Below are 17,596 nucleotides of genomic sequence, written 5' to 3'. Positions count from 1 at the left end.
AGAGAGGTTCTTTCCACTTAGAAAGGAAACCAGAACTAGAGGACACAGCCTCAAAATAAGGGGGAGTCAGTTTAGAACAGAGTTGAGGAGGAACTTCTCTCAGAGGGTAATGAATCTCTGGAATTCTCTGCCCATTGAAGCGGTGGAGGCTACCTCGTTGAATATGTTTTTTAAGTCACAGATAGGTAGATTTCTGATCAATAAGGGAATTAAGGGTTATGGGGACCAAGCAGGTAAGTGGAACTGAACCACTACAAGATCAGCCATGATCTTACTGAATGGAGGGGCAGGCTCAAGGGGCTAGGTGGCCTACTCCTGCTCCTATTTCTTATGTTCTTATGTAATGTCACGGTTAAATGTATCAGCCGACTGACATGCAGCAAGGTGCCACAAATTGTAGTGTGATAATGATATTTATGATGCTGATTGAGGGACGAATATTGACCAAGTCACGGGGGTTCACCCCCCTGCTCTGCATAACAGTGCCATGGTGGGTGGCTGTTACGGAGATATGATGAGTTAAGGCTATGGAGGGATTTAAAAGCAAAGGTGAGAATTTTAAAATCAAAACTTTGCTTAACCAGAGAGAACAGTAACCACAGTTGAATGTGCTGTCAATGCAGAACAGATGTAGTCGGGATGACAACTGTCAGGCCACACGGTGCAAGAGAAATTGTGATTGTGAATTATTTAAAAATAGAAACCTGAAAAAGCCCCATTCAGAGAATCTTAGAATCCCTGCAGTCCAGAAAGAGGCCATTTGGCCCATCGGGTCTGTGCCAACTCTCTGACAAAATATCTTTACCCAGGCCCACCTCCCCCTGCCATGTACCTGTGACCCCACATATGTACCATGGCTGATCCCCCTAACTGACACATCTTTGGACACTAAGGGGCAATTTAGCTTAGCCAATCCGCCTAACCCGTACATCTTTGGACTGTGGGAGGAAACCCACGCAGACACAGGGAGAATGTACAGACAGTGACCCAAGCCAGGAATTGAACCTGGGTCCCTGGTGCTGTGAGGCAGCAGCGCTAACCATTGCACCACCGTGCCTCTTTCTAGGGTTGCCAATTCCAGGATAACCCCCGGAGAAAAGATATTCTGGGCAGGTTTTGCAAATAACACTTGCCTCTGGGATTGTCCAGCCCCACCGAAAGCCAGTGAAGATTGGCTGGCCCACTGCATCCCCCACGGCGGGTCCCAGTAGTGCACTATGAACTCTCTGTGTGGAGTCTGCATCTTTTCCTGTGTCTGGGTGGGGAGAATGTTTCCTCCAGGGTGCTCTGGTTTCCTCCCACAGTCCAAAGATGTGTGGGTTAGGTGGATTGGCCATGTTAAATTGACTCTTTCTCAGGGTCTCAGGGTCTCTGTGTCTCATTGTATCAGTGTCTCGGGGTCTCAGGGTCTCTGGTCTCAGGGTCCCACTTTTTCATTGTCTCATGGTCTCAGTGTCTCATGGTCTCTGGGTCTCTGGGCCTTTGCGTCACTGGGTCTCTAGGTCTCTGTTTCACACTGTCTCAGTGTCACTGTGTCAGGGTCTCTGGGTCCCGTGGTCTCTGGGTCTCAAAGGGGATTAGTAGGGTAAATATGGGGTGGTTATAGAAATAGGGTCTTTGTGGGATTGTTTTCGGTACAGACTCGGTGGGCCGAATGGCCTCCTTCTGCACTGTCGGGGTTCTATGATAGAGTTGGCAACCGATTCCACCCCCCCCCCCCTCCCCCCGCAACCAACGCACCCCCTCTCCTCCCCCCACTTCATCTTTCGTTCCCTCTATTTTTTTCAGGCGAAAGACCCGAAAGCGGTTCTACGGCTCGAACAAATCAACGCCACCTTTCAACCGACGAAAATCGGGAACCCTAACGGACTGCAAATTACATATTTAAAAGACAACAGCACAAGGAATATATTCGTTTATCACGAAGATGGAAAGGTGAGTTAAGGGCTGATGCAAATCAAAGTGACTCATTTAACAGTTGATGGGGGTGTATATGAGGGTGGGGCGGGGACATTGTTTCGTGCTGTGGTCCTGGCGTTTTTGCAAATGGCTCTGGGCCTCTGCACTCAGTCCAGCTGGCAGCAATGAAGCTATGAGGGAGGCTGGTGAGGCCGCGGTAGTTTGTGCTTAGAGTAAAAGAGGGTGGGACCTGATTGAGGTGGACAAAATTAAGAGGGACAGACGTACAGTGGATAGAAAGAGCCATTTCCCTTTTGTAGAGGGGCATGGATTTAAGGTAAGGGGCAAGTGATTTAGAGAGGCATTTGAGGAAAATCTTTTTCTCCCGGAGGCTGTTGGGAATCTGGAATTCACTGCCTGAAAGGATGGTGGAGGCAGGAACCCTCACAACATTTAAGAAGCATTTAGATGAGCACTTGAAATGTCATAGCATATAGTAGTAGTGACCACAACAACTATCATCGAACTGTGCAAACACCCATCTGATTCACTAATGTCCTTTAGGGAAGGAAATCTGCCATCCTTAATATTGCTGTCTCTTCAATACCCTCAAGGATTGGCAATAAATGCTGGCCCAGCCGGCAAAGCCTACATCCCATGAATGAACAGACCACGTGTGGAAAAATGGGATCAGGATAGGTGCTTGATGGGCTGAAGGACCTCTTTCTATGCTATAAAACTCTATGACTCAATAGACTGCCCGTTCGTCACTCGTGATCTCTTGTAGTCGCATGCTATCTCTCAGCGCGGTGGCCCACGAGCTGGTTTCTCGTCAGCTGCTCTTTTTGCTTTGATTTGTTGCCATTTTAACAGCTGCATTTAACCGCAAAGGTCATGAGCAGCCAGGTAGCCTAAACTGAGCTGGTGTTCAATAGGCCTATGTTAATGGGGCAGTAACCATCTCAAAATGAGGCCGTTTAACAGCAGCCATTCATTTGCAGGACGTGGGTATCATTCGTTGGCCAGCATTTGTTGCCCATTCCAAGTTGCCCTTGAAATTGGCTTGCTGGGCCATTGCAGAGAGCAGTTGAGAGTCAATCACATTGCTGTGACTCTGGTGTCATATGTAGGCCAGACCAGATTTCCTTCCCTTCAGGACATTAGTGAACCAGATGGGTTTTTCTGACAATCAACAATGGTTTCATGGTCAGATTTTTTTGAACTTAAATTTCCCCATCTGCCGTGGTGAGATTTGAACCCAGGTCCCCCAGAACATGAGCTACATTTCTGGATTAATAGTGTAGCGATAATACCACTAGGCCATCACCGTTATAAATATGCCTCATTCCACTTGAATCCCAACCCAGAATACGTGCTGAAGACATGTAAGTGGGATTTGAAGGCCCAGCCTGTTATTTGAAATAGTGCCATGGGAACTTTTGCTTCCATGAGAGGACAGGGGATTAACTTAATATCTCATCCAGAAAATGGCACCTCCAGCAATGCAGCACTTCCTCCGTACTGCATTACGAGTGTCAGCCTAGACTTGTGTGCTCAAGTCCTGGAGTGGGACTTTAACCCACAACCAAGGTTGTGTCCCACAGCTTATTCTTAATCAGATATAAAATACAGAACGGCACACATTGCACAAATTATAGCCCATACAGCATTTAATTATGGTTCATGTTTTCTCAGGACTGTTGCGTTATTAAATAAACCATCCCAGTGCTTCCTCATACATGTACCTTTTGTTTGTTCATGGAACATGGGCATCGCTGGCTGGGCCAGCATTTATTGCCCATTGCTGAGTGCAGTTGAGAATCAACCACATTGCTGTGGCTCTGGAGTCACATGTAGGCCAGACCGGATAAAGACGGCAGATTACCTTCCCTAAAGGACATGAGTGAACCAAGTGGGTGTTTGCATAAATCAATGGTAGTTTCTATGGTCACCATTATTGAGACTAGCATTACGACATTTGACTATGGTTTCATGGTCACCATTAGACTTTTAATTCCAGATTTATATTCAAATTACACCATCTGCTGTGGCTGGAATCGAACCCTGGTCTCCAGAGCATTACCCCTGGGCTACTGCATTACTAATCCAGTGACCATACCACTACACCACTGCCAACATGGCAAAGTGCTCAGCATTTTAATGAAATAACCCATGGTTATCTCATTTGTTAAATTCAAAATGCATCATGTGTAATTATTTTAGGTTTAATGATGTATATAGGCTATCGGATATATAAACTTCGGTCAGTTGTTTGGCCAGATGTACAGTGTTGGTCACTTGCCTGACCAATAGTAATTGTATTTAAAGGATATATTTGCTAATTGATTCTCCTTTACAAATAGGAAATAGTTGACTGGTTCAATGCAATCCGAGCGGCTCGTTTCCATTACTTACAAGTGGCATTCCCAGGAGCCAGTGACGCTGACGTGAGTCCCCATTATATTTTGAACCTCTATCCAGAGAGTGGTTAGAATGTGGAAAATGTAATCACATTAAGTGGTTGAGGTGAATAGCTAAGATTGCTTGCAGGGCATCTAGATAAACGCAGGGAGCAGAAAAGAATGGGAAGACTTGTTGATGGGGTTGGATGAAATAGTTTGAGACTCCTGTATCATCTCTGCCATTTTTCCCAACCACAGTAAATAACCTTATGTTTTCCCACAATGTACTCATCTGCCAAATCTTTGCCCGCTCATTTAACCTACCTATATCCCACTGCAGATTCTTTGGGCGGAGTTTTCCCACCCTGCCCACCACAGGAATCGAAGTGGGCGAGACGCGGACCATGAAAAGGTCCGTTGACCTTGGGCGGGGTTTTCTAGTTTTGTGGCGAGCGTGACCAGAAAGTCCCATCCTTTCTGTTCCCTCTCGCAAGTTGCCTTTCCACCCATCTTTCCATTATCAACACAGTTGGCCTCTCAGTCCCTCCATCCAATTCATTAACATAGATTGTAAATAGTTGAGGCTCCAGCTATTTACTTTGATTTGATCTGACTTTTTATTGCCACATACAGTGAAAAGCTTCCAACTGAAGATGACCATTTATCCCATACTTTAGTTCCTGTTAGTTTTCCTGTACACACCAATATATCACTTACGCCATCATGAGTTCTTGGGACAGAAACCTTTAATGAGGCCCCTTTATTGAATGCCTTTTGGAAATCTACATACACTCCATCTACTGGTTCCTCTTTATTCACCCTGCTTGTTATAATCCTTAAGAATCCTTAAATATTTGCCAAAAATTATTTCCCTTTCATAAGACATAGACCATTTGGGTCAATTAATCCATTTCTGTGCCATAAATTGCATGTTATTTTCAATTATTTCTTTTTGGATCCAACTCTGATATTGTTCAGCTTCTTTGTCCTGCTTCACAGTTCTTTGTAAAATAAAGGACTGTCACCAATTTAAATAGAGGATCCAAAAAGGAATAAACTGGAAGTGCCAATGCAGTGATCTCATGCAGTGAAGTGTCTCACAATCTCCAGGTGTTCACACTGTACCAGAGAGGACAGGGACTATCAGTATGATCCGATCTGAAAATTATCAATGATAGAGATACCACAGATCTACCACAGCTTTTACAAAGGGTCATCTGGACTCGAAATGTCAGCTCTTATCTCTCCTTATAGATGCTGCCAGACATGCTGAGATTTTTCAGCATTTTCTCTTTTGGTTTTAGATTCCAGCATCCGCAGTAATTTGCTTTTATCCATAGATCTATCAATTGTGACAAAACACAGAAGATACCGTAAAATCTCAGCAGGTCTAACAGCATTGTGGGGAGAGAATAGAGCCAACGTTTCAAGTCTGGATGTCCCTTTGTCAGAGCTGAGAGCAAAGAGAACCAGCAGAGATTTAGACTGTGAGGGTGGGGGAAGAGGGAGGGGAGTGGATGGAGTGGGACAAAGGGAATGTAAAAGAGGAAAGGCTGAGAAGGTTTTAAAAGTCTCCATTAAGTGATCGGACTGTGTGATTGGCAGAACACAGGTACAGATTATTAAAGGACTGACTGAGGAATGTGGCAGTTGCCCTGAAGAGAGGTGGGGGGGGTGCGAGAGAAAGAAGAAAGAAGGAGAGTTGGAATGGGGAAGTGGAAAAATGAAATGAGAGAGGATGGATGAATGAGATTAAGTAAAATCAAATTAAATGGAAATGGGGTGAAGGTGGAGGAGAGAGTTCACACTGTGAAGTTGTTGAACTCAACGTTTAGTCCAGAAGACTATAAAGTGCCCAATCGGAAGATGAGGTGCTGTTGTTCCAGACTGCAGTATACTCTATATCGAAGAGACCAAACGCAGGCTGGATGGTCGCTTTGCTGAACACCTTAGGTCTGTCCGCAAGCAGGACCCAAACCTTCCTGGTGCTTCACCTGACGAAGGGGCTAACCCGAAAGCTTGCGAGTATATTATCAAATAAATAGGTTGGACTAAAACCTGGTGTTGTCAGACTTTTTACTGTGCTTCCCATTTCAACACACCACCCTGCTCTCCTATCCACATGCCCGTCCTTGGCCTTTTGCAATGTTCTAGCGAACACCAACACAAACTGTGCTAACCACTAATCTAGCTGAGTCACCCAGCTTTAGCTCCAGGGCTTGGTTTGAACTTTAGATGTAATACTGCCCATATGTCTTGGCAGAATGTTAACAACAACATTTTCCTTTTATGTCTCAGTTGGTACCAAAACTGACAAGAAATTATGGGAAAGAGGGATACATGGAGAAGACAGGTCCAAAGGTCAGTAAGAGTTTGGCACTTCAAATCATTGGAACAAAGTGATGTACTTTTGAGTCATGAGAAAGATCCATTGTTTATAAACAAGCTAGATAATACTTGCTCTACAAATGCTTCTGTTGCCATGTCTTCATGAAATGAAATATTAAGTCTGATGTGTAGGTCACACAATGCCAATCCTTCCAGAATATTACGTCTCCCACATGCATCATCCCATCTCGTCTAAGGCTCTCCTCTATTGGTTTCCCACAAAGGCTGTTCCAAGAGTTGACCGCTCTATATAAGGGAATTCTCCCATCTGTTTAACACATTCCTTTCACCAGTTTTAAACCTATCGTAATTTTGTTCCAATATGTACAGATGCCTTGGGAGTTCTGTCTAAAATTAGCTTCTGCTAGGCCACTCTGTGCTTGAATCCTCAGTTAGAATTTAAGAAAAAGTTTAATGCCCCACTCGGCCAAATGGTATTTATTGTGACAAAGATCCCTTCTTGCTCTGGAGTTTTCAGGATTTTAATTAAAGATTAAATTTCCTGGACATTGCAGCAAGTTATCCGGGAAGGAGAAAGGGCGATTGAACAGGAAGTAAGATTTGCAGTGGTTGAAGGTATGGTTGGAGGAGTTGGTCCACCTTCAGGGTTACTCCCAGCTACTGTTGGCAATCCCATCTCTCAACTGCCTTATTTTCTACTATAATATCTTTGTGCCTCCATTGAGGTTTAACTGAAGCCTTGGATCTTCAGAACAACTTTTTGTTCTTCTGCTCATTGTTTTAATGCCAAGAACTCAGTTGCTGGTATTTTACGACCTCGCCCGCTCGAGGCTGGTAAGGTGCCGCCCCAAGCCAATAGAGAATGCTGCTGTGTGAGCCTTTCCCGCCTCAATTCTGGGGCAGGTGAGGTGGTAAAATTCCGGCCAGTATCTTGGGCGTAGTCTAACCAGGGCCCTGTGTAGTTTCATTGTGAAGTTGTCTCAGTGAAGCACTCTAAAAGGGGCTATATAAATGCAAGTTGTTGTTGTTGCTGCCCCAGTAACTGGAGCAAATGCCAACTCAATTCAGACTTTGTACGGCTCTGGTGAGACCACATTTAGAATCTTGTGAGCAATACTGGGCCCCGTATCTAAGGAAGGATGTGCTGGCCGTGGAGAGGGTCGGAGGAGATTCACAAGAATGATCTGTGAGTGAAAAGCTTGACTCATGAGGAGCAGTTATGGATTCTGGGTCTGTACTCGATGGTGTTTAGAAAGATGAGGGGCGGGGAATCTCATTGAAACTTACAGAATACTGAAAGGCCTAAAAAGAGTGGATGTGGAGAAGATATTTCCATTAGAAGGAGAGACTAGAATTCGAGGGCACAGCCTCAGAATAAAGGAATGACCCTTTAGAACCGTGAATTTAGAAGGAGGAATTTCTTCAGCCAGAGGGTGGTGAATCTGTGGAATTCATTGCCACGGAAGGCTGTGGAGACCAGGTCATTGAGTGTATTTCAGACAGAGATAGATAGGTTCTTGGTTGATAAGGGGGGTCAAAGGTTATGGAGAAAAGGCAGAAGAATAGAGTTGAGAAACTTATCAGCCATGATTGAATGGCAGAGTAGTTCTGATGGGCCAAATGGCCAAATTCTGCTCCTATATCTTATGGTCTTATGCCAAGAATCCTTTTGGCTTAACAAAAACAACAATTTGCCGTTATAGATTACCTTTAATGTAGTAAAACATCCCTGAATTTAATCTGAATTTAACAGACATTTTGTCAAGCCTTACGTTTTCAACACCACCCATAGTTTACTGGACCTATGATGTAAACTATGATGTTCTTCGACAAAGTCATTCGTTCACAAGAAGGGGAAGTATTTTTGCAGTGCTTAAGAATAAAAGTTTCGCATCTTTCAGAGGTTTTTCGGAATTATGTAGGAACTCCTACAGGCAGCCACCTGATTGTTTTTGTTCGAAGAGGAAGCTGGAGTCAACAGGCTCCACAAATGAATTGACAAATTTAGCCAGCTGCGAATGAGCGGCAAGGAAACTGACACTTTCAGCCTCGTGGCTCCCCCTGCTGGCTGCTGTCATTGACTGCCCAAAATCAGTCACTATTAGTCATAAAAACATAAGAATTAGGAGCAGCTTCCAGCCCTCTCTGTTATTTAACATGATAATGGCTGATCTTATCCTGGTCTCCTCTCCACTTTCCTGCCTTTCCCCCATAATCTTTTATCCCGTTTTCCATCAGAAACATAGCCATCTCTTTCTTGAATCTGTAGATTGATTCTGCCATTTGGGGCAGCGAGTTCCACAACACTCTGAGAGAAATAGCTCCTCCTCATCTGACTTTTGAACCTACCTCCTCTCGTTCTGAGGCTGGAATTTTACCAGCCCGCCCACCGTGGCAATCAGAGTGGGCGAGGGGCAGAGGATGGGGAAGTCCATTGACCTCGGAGCGGGATTTTATGGTTTCAGGATGAGTGAGGTTGTAAGGTCTTGCCCTGTATCTGCGCCTGCTTGTTCTAGACTGTACCACAAGGACAAATGTTTCCTGTGAGGAGATGGCTCAATGGGTAGCAACAGTAATTTATTCAGGATCCTCACGCACACACATTAAGACATTGTAGAATGTTGAATATATTCTAACAAAAAAAAGTCTGTTTTGAAATCTCTTGATCAACAGCCTAATTTGAGGGACGTTGTTTAGTTCAGTTTGAGTCATACGTAGGATTAATGCAGTGATTCGCAAGATATGCATTAAATACTTAAGAATTCTGACCACTTGCTGTGTCTCCTCAAACTCTACTAATTAGCTGGAACCATCCCAAGTCTCAAAGGGAAGTTAGTAACTGTTACCAAAAGATTGAGAGCGATTAGAATTAAATGAATGTCCACAAGATAGTTTAAATATGGTCTGCAGCAGCATGCAAATAAAACAAGTTTTAGGTTGGAGAGGTCGGGAGGATTTTTAACCTAGGCACCAACGCACATCCCACCCACCATCTTAAATATTCATTCTTCTACTCCTGGTGCATAACCATCCACAAACTGTATCGCAGCAACTTGCCAAGACTACTTCAGCAGCGCCTATACCACGTAGAAGGACAAAATGAGCAGCTGTATGCATCAATACAAGTTCCTCTCCAAGTCCTACCCCATTTTGTCTTGGATATGCATTGGCTGTTCCTTCACCGTTGCTGGGTGAAAAATCAAGGAACTCCTTAGCTAACAGCACTGTTAGGTGCACCTGCACCACATGGACTGCAGCACTTCAAGAGAGCAGCTCGCTACCATTTTCTTAAGGGCAATTTGGGATGGGCAACAAATGCTGGCCTTGCCAGCAAGCCCACATCTCAAGAATGGGATTTGAAGACATATCCATGAAGAATCTAATCAGGTATATGGAGGCTTGTCATTGCTGCATAAGCAGGATCGCAAACGATGATCAGTGTGGATAGACTGCTTTACATTATTATAAATTAGATTGTACTCTTTGGATGAGATTCTCTGGCTTCCCAGCCACTAGATTCCTGTTAGTGGGAGGTGGCCGGTGGTTCGCCAGTGGCGGGATTCTCTCATCCCGCTGCTGTCAATGGGAATTTCCACTGGTATCACCCCATGCCAGCTGGAAACCCGTGGGCGGGGGTGTGCTGCTGGCGGGACCGAAGAATCTTGCTGGCGTGAACCAGCCAGAGAACTCTAGCTTTTATTTTTCGCCAGTGATTTGTTCTGCTTGGAAACTTTTTAGTCATTCCCTTTTGTTTCAACTTCCCACCTCCTCTGCCCCTTGTGAAAATGTGGAAGCAAAATAACCGTGGTCACGACTGCCAAATGACTTTGTATGTTTATTTTACAGAATAACTTTTACCCCATCTCTCACATCTTAATCTTGTTCTGTTTCCTCAGCAAACTGAAGGCTTTAAGAAGCGGTGGTTCACATTAGACGACAGGAGGCTGATGTATTTTAAAGATCCACTGGTAGGCACAGGACCCGTGTCCTCATTTCTTACTTTCCGGAAGTTAGCCTGTTCCTTTTTCTGAATGTTCATGGTATAATCTCACACAGGCTACCTTGGCACAAGGTCCCTCCTCGAGGCCAGTATTGGCACAAGCTCTTTTCCACCGCTTTTTATTTTTTAAAAAATAGGGAGCATTAGCTTCATGGATTTTGAGTATATAGCAACTTAAAAGGAGGACAAGTGGAATTAAAAATGGACAGCCGAATTCGAAGCAAACTAGCTGTACTAAACTTTCTCTGGTCCTAGCAGGGGCAGCGTTTGAGGACCAGTATCCTCCAGTGGATCCTTAAACAGCAAAAACCCAAGGGAGAAAATGCATCAATGCAAAATGAATTCTTGGCACCTCACATTCTTTTGTATCAGAGTGAACGAACATCGGGGCAAATTTTCTCATTCTGCCCACCACAGGAATCGTAACAGGCGAGGGGCAGATCATGGAAAGGTCCATTCACCTTGGACATGTTTTTTCCGGTTTCGGGGCAAGCCCGGCTGGAAAATCCCGCCCAAAAGAGTAAATCTGGCCGCTGATCCGTCATGAGGTCCCCTTCATTCCCTCCCGTTTTCCATCCATATCCCCCTCACTAGAATAATCAGCAGAGAAGGCATTTCTCCGTCAGATGTCGATGGCAACAAGCAGCAGTTTGGTCAATGCATATTCTGAAATTAAATTCTACACCAGGGAGAATGGCCCCATAATTTTCTACCAGCTTGAGATTATCAACAAGGCCATCAATCTCTGAGTGAGATGGATTCTGTGTTATTGTATTTTGATTGTGGCTAAATGCAGGTAACAAAATGGTTTTGCACTGTACTTTATTGACTCTGTGCCAAGGCAATATTCACCAAAATCTGAGCTGCTATTGGATTGTATAACATTGTTTGTAAGGGGAGGCAGTGGCCTAATAGTATTGTCACTGGGCTAATAAACTGGAGTATCAAAATAAAGCTCTAGGGATCCCACCACAGCAGATGGTGAAATTTGAACTCAATTTTTTAAAATCTGGAGTTAAAAGTCTAATGATGACCATGAAACCATTGTCACTTGTCATAAATACTTACCTGGTTCACTTGAATCCTTTATGGTCTGGCCTATAAGTGACTCCAGACCCACAGCAATGTGGTTGACTCTCAACTGCCCTCCCAATGCCTCCTCATATATGTACTTTTTGTTCGTTCATGGAGTGTGGGAATCGCTGGCTGGGCTAGCATTTATTGCCCATCCCAGAGGGCAGTTGAGACTCCATCGCATTGCTGTGGGTCTGGTGTCACATGCAGGCCAACTAATATGGGCACAAGATCTGACAAATGTGACAATCACCAGATAATCTGTTTTAATGAGGGATAAATATTGGTTATGACACTAGGGACAACTCCCCTACTGTTTGAAATAATGTAAGAAATCTCACAACACCAGGTTAAAGTCCAACAGGTTTATTTGGTAGCAAAAGCCACTAGCTTTCGAGCCTCTGACCCTTCGTCAGGTGAGTGGAGAGTTCTGAGCAGCAATGTGGCTGACTCTCAACTGCTCTCCAAGGGCAACTAGGGATGAGCAATAAGTGCTGGCCCAGCCAGCGATGCTCATGTCCCACAAATGAATAAAAAAAAATGTGAAAGACAGCATACCCGACAATGTAGCACTCCTCCAGTACTGCCTTAGTCTACTTAGATTTTTGTGCTTAAGGTGCTGGGATGGGACTTGTACCCCGGATCTTTTGGCTGGAAGGCTACCCACTGCATCATGACTGAATTTGAGAACTTGGGTAAGGCACAGAATGATAGCTGTGGGACTGTACTCCAGCAATGAATGGCCTGATCATTCAAGGTATAAATCAGATTCAATGGTCTTTCTTTTGTTTTACACAATGAAGAAGAACAATGCTGAAGAGAGAAGGTACAAAAAACTGTCCACATTCTCTCATTGCAGGATGCCTTTGCTCGTGGTGAAGTGTTCATTGGGAGTAAGGAAAATAGCTATAGCGTTTTAGCCGGTCTTCCTCCAGCAACCCAAGGAAATCATTGGCAATATGGAATTACCATAGTGACTCCTGACAGGAAGTTCCTGTTTGCATGCGAAACTGAGAATGAGCGCCGCATTTGGATGGAAGCCTTTCAGAAGGTCATTGACAGGGCAATGTTGCCCCAGGAGTACGCAGGTAAGAAGCAAAAGTCTTTCCACAAAGTCTTTTTTCTCTTGTGTGTACAAAACAAGGAGCAAAGTCTGTCATATAATCGACAACAAACTGCACTCACACAGCGACTTCTCATGGCTCTTCACAGGAGCAATCAATCAAACAAAAATTAACACAGGACCACCTATGGAGATATAGGGTAAGCAACCTAAAGCTTGGTCAGAGAGGTAGGTTTTGAGGAGTATTTCGTTTAGGAAAGAGCTGAAGGGGTGTTAGTCCAAAAGATGTGCTGGTTAAGTGCAGTGGCCATGCTACATTCTCCCTCAACGTACCAGAATGTGGCAGCAGAGTGTGACAACTAGGGGATTTTCACAGTGACTTCATTGCAGTGTTAATGTAAGTCCACTTGTGACTAATAAATAAACTTTAAGGAAAAAAATCCAGAGCTTAGGACCCAGGTAGCTGCACAACTGTGAATGGTGGAACAATTAAGGTTAAGGATGCGCAAAAGAGTTAGTGTAGTGCAGAAATCTCCGAGGATTGTAGGATGGGCGAAGGTTACAGAGATGGGGAGAGGCACAGCATGAAGGGATTTAGAAACAAGGGTGCGAATTTTCAAAATTTGAGACATTGCCAGTCCAGGAGTCAATGTAGGTTAGCAAGGGCAAAGGCGATGGGTGAAATATTCTTTAAATCCTGAATGCACTGAAGGGTTGTGACAAATATGGGACTTGTTTTTAGATTCATTTGGTTTCATGTGTTGAGATCAATCTGTCTGTTCTCCTATCCTGTAAATTTCTGCAGCAAGGCCATTACAAAAATAGAATAAGGATTAATAGAGGTACAGTGCTGAATATCAGCTGTGATTGAGATTTCTGTATAGCGCTGGCATTCTCCTTTTGAATAATTCATTCAATCGGGCATCAGGCTGTGTCACATCATCTGGTACAAATCATTCATGCACTGAAGTTAAAATTTGCAATAAAAACTTGTTGCTGAAGAAGAGAGGGTGGTGGTGGTGGCAAGGTGGTTAGCACTGCTGCCTCACAGCACCAGCGACCCTGGTTCTATTCTGGCCTCAGTTGTCTGTCTGTGTGGAGTTTGCACAGTTTCCCTGTGTCTGAGTGGGTTTCCTCTGGGTGCTCCGGTTTCCCCCCCTCAGTCCAAAGATGTGCGGGTTAGGCTCATTGGCTATGCTAAATTGTCCCTTAGTGTCAGGGAGACTAGCTAGCATAAATATGGGGTTACAGAGATAGGCCAGGGAGGTGGGGTGTAATTGCAGTCAGTGCAGACTTGATGGGCCAAATAGCCTCGTTCTGTACTGTAGGGATTCTATGAATGTTTGACAGCCAAATTAATCTCAACTGTTTCTGTCTTGAAGAGATGTGTTTCCATTGTTCCAATTTTTGTTTCTGGAATTTACCCTCTTTTAGTGTACGTTTCCTCCATTTGTTTAAGAGAAAAGAATTGGATTCCTGCTGGAGATTGTGGTGATGATATCCCATAACATTGAAGCTCATGTCACTTTTCTACATTTATTTAAAATGCTTTTCTTTAAAATTTAAACAAGATAATTTACATGCCTGGGGAAGAGAACACTATTGCATCTTATGCACCATCACACTAATTACTCTTGGTGAGCCTTTAGTATTATTTAAAACAACATGGTTCCATGATTAGCAGGTAATGAAACTTCAGTGTTGACCAGTTACAATGCATAGACATACTTTGTTCAGCCATTAGGCCAATCACACTAAGTCAAAGGGAGCATAGCGATGGATTCTCATCAGCTCCTGCTATACATGCTCCATGATCTCCCCATTTTGCCAACATAATTTTGGCCCTCAGCAGAATTCTCCTTTTTCTTCCATTCCTGTTTTGCCAGCTTAAAAGCTTCTTGGGTCTAACGTCTTCCAGTTCTGACCAAAAGTCACTGATCTGAAATATGACCTGACTTTCTGGATCCATAGATACCAGCATTCTCCGCTTTTAGATTCACGAGCCTTTTTCTTTTTAAAAAAACTTCAACGCTTATTTTTCCTGTCAAAATGCATTTACAACAAAATAACCTCTGCCTGTATGTTTTATTTTCCAGTGGAAGCACATTTTAAACACAAACCATAGAAGGATTTTGGTTCCTGAAACCACGGGAACATTTAGGACATCATCTGCTCGTCACTGTTCTTTTCGAAATAAGAGTTGTTTGGTGTTTGTGCAGCAGTCTGTTTCCCTCTCCTCCCATCTTTGTGCCCCCCCAGTACACCCCAACAATTAGCAGGATGGGGGCTGGGGGGGTGGTTGGGGTGCAAGCACTAAAACAAAACTAAACTGTGGCAAAAAAAAAAGTGAAGTCTGAAGTGGATGTGCATGTCGCTAAACTGTAAAATTGAGAGCATGAATTTCACCTCAGCATTTGGAACGACTGTCAAAACATATGGTTCAATTCACACAACACTGCATGAGTATTTTTGTTCATTAATATTTAATCCCAAAATGTTTCCGCTGCAATAGGACACTATAAATACAATGACATGAAAAGTTGAAATTTCTTTTTTTTTCAATTCAGTCTGTTTCATGTACCCACCTGTAATTGTCCATTGCTGGTCATGTGCCAATTCTCTGTTGGTCAACTTTGTTCTACAAGTCTTCAAACAACTGTATTTATGTGTATGAAGTATTTAAGTATATGAAGTAAAAATTAAAATGAGCTGTACAGACTTTAACCAGCAGTGATTCTACATTATAAACTGTTTTCCAACATCCATGAGAGTTTTCTTTTGTCTTAGTTGCAATTGTGCACCAACAAAACTTGAAATTGCTTTTAATTTCTCCCAAATGTGTAAATTTTTTGCCGACGGTCAAAGGGAAAAAAAAATACTGATGTTAGTGAAGCTGAAATTACAGTCAGAACGTAGTCTGTGGTACCGCGCTTTTCTTCTGTACAAAATGTACAGCTTGAATTAAATTATGTATCTATCTAGTAGCTGTTTTTAGAGGGTGTGTTCTCAAAGGGATGTGTTCTCCGCTTGAAGTAAATGTTAGTTAAATGTTAGTTACCCTGTGTGGCTCAGTTTAAAGTTAAATTTCCATGATAAGTTGTGTTCTGTGATGTCTGTGCCAGATTAGAGTGTAATTTATAATTACCATGGTAATGTAAAAAGCTTTCCCATTGCAACAATTCTTCCAAAATTGTATCCTCAGCTTTTTAATATGCATATTTTTTAAAACTGACGTAAAAATATTTGAAATTTATTTTGAAAAGTTGTGAATGAATGCCTGTAACTAAGCCACCAACTGTATCTATCAATTTTCATTCACCAGTTACAGTAACATTAATATTACACTAAATGCATTCTTTAAGGTGTATCTCAACAATGGGACCAGTAGTTTTTTTCCTCTGAGGTGTAATCTCAACCCAAAACATTGCGCATCCCCAAGGTACCTGACAAAATAGCATCCAGAGAATTTCTATTAATGTACAGCAAGCTTGTTACATATAGACAGTGCTTGAGACTAAACATGATTGTTTGGTGAATGTAGTTATTTTTAACAGAAAAGTCAGTGGAAGCTTTCTCTTGTAACGTGATTGCTCCAGTCTCCAAAGCGATAATTGATATGCGGGTTTCACTGTAACGCTTTGACAGTGTGAAAAGTGGATTATGTCAACTGACATGGAGGGAAACTGCTTCTGCAGGTGTCACTGACAGTACACTTGCCAACCATATATCTCAACTAACTCACACTTTATGACAGCTGACTTAAGATAGGCCTCAGAAAGTGAATGAAGGAAGAGAAAATGATCTAAGTTATATTCTTTATTCCAGATACAGAATGTAGTTTTCAGAATCTAATTTATATATTGCTTTAAAGTTATATGTGCAATTTGCACTTTTTCAGCCTCTTTGTTTTCACTCACTTGCACCTTCCTGTATAATGCAATATATTCACAGCCAGTATATGAAATGAGACTGCAGCTGAAGAATTATATATTGGAAGTAACATAACCTGCATTTTGTTTCTTCCTCCTTTCTTGTAGTCATTGGGATTTTGCAATTGGTCCTTCTGGTAATTTGTCTCTGGTATTTGGAACTATTAAATGTTATATGCTGCTAACAATTAAAATGAAGAATGCACTGGTAGCTATAGAGGGGCAAAACTAATTTACTCACTAAGTTTCAAGATTGTGGGCAATATACTTGAATAGGAGCGTTATCAATAAAAGAAACAAGTAAATAACCAAAAATTAAGATCCTGATGGTTATGAGGAAAAGTAAAATGAAGCATAGGATTAATTGATGCATAAATGTGTTCACATTCATTCCATTTGTCTTATTTTAATATGGTGTGGACTTGGTTGTGGAAATCATGCATAATGTACAGTGGATAAAATGGTGCTGAAATGAAAAAGTTATCATGATGTCCCAGACCAGACTTTGTATGTTGATACTTTCAATTAAAGGTCTTGATTGTGTTGCACAAGTGAGATGAATTGTATTGTGATAATTGCATGCTATTCCTTCAAATCAGTTTTAAATTTTCCTTTCCAGCATGGAAAGCCTTTAAGTGAAAGGACACTAGTGAAAACAGAACTGCTTTCAGTATCACAAACATTTCTTTTGTAAAATGTGTTGTTTAATATTGTATCAGTTGGAATACCATCACCTTCACATCATGCACATCATCCAAAACTGAGGCTGAAATAGTTTCCATGTAAGAGTATCAAGGATGGTTTTGAGATACTGGCTAAACAGAATGTTAAATAATCTTTCCCATTAGAAAATACCACAGACTAGATGTACAATAAAATT

The 17,596-nt window shown here is 42.6% G+C and overlaps 1 protein-coding gene across 1 annotated transcript in view; it reads left to right on the top strand.

Moving 5' to 3' along the window:
- LOC145355048 (arf-GAP with dual PH domain-containing protein 1-like) overlaps positions 1 to 17,258 on the top strand; it is a 126,534-nt gene extending 109,276 nt beyond the window's left edge. The window contains exons 6-11 of the mRNA XM_080206843.1: positions 1,789 to 1,935; positions 4,263 to 4,346; positions 6,600 to 6,662; positions 10,547 to 10,618; positions 12,584 to 12,812; positions 14,884 to 17,258. Coding sequence (XP_080062969.1) covers positions 1,789 to 1,935; positions 4,263 to 4,346; positions 6,600 to 6,662; positions 10,547 to 10,618; positions 12,584 to 12,812; positions 14,884 to 14,912 — 624 coding nt within the window. The 3' untranslated portion in view covers positions 14,913 to 17,258. The remainder of the gene's footprint in view (positions 1 to 1,788; positions 1,936 to 4,262; positions 4,347 to 6,599; positions 6,663 to 10,546; positions 10,619 to 12,583; positions 12,813 to 14,883) is intronic.
- The last annotated feature ends 338 nt before the right edge of the window (positions 17,259 to 17,596 follow it).

The sequence above is a fragment of the Carcharhinus amblyrhynchos genome, chromosome 18, assembly GCF_965287045.1.
Source record: "Carcharhinus amblyrhynchos chromosome 18, sCarAmb.v2.hapA, whole genome shotgun sequence".
NCBI classification, from domain to species: domain Eukaryota; kingdom Metazoa; phylum Chordata; class Chondrichthyes; order Carcharhiniformes; family Carcharhinidae; genus Carcharhinus; species Carcharhinus amblyrhynchos.
This window is presented reverse-complemented; position numbering and strand designations above follow the sequence as displayed.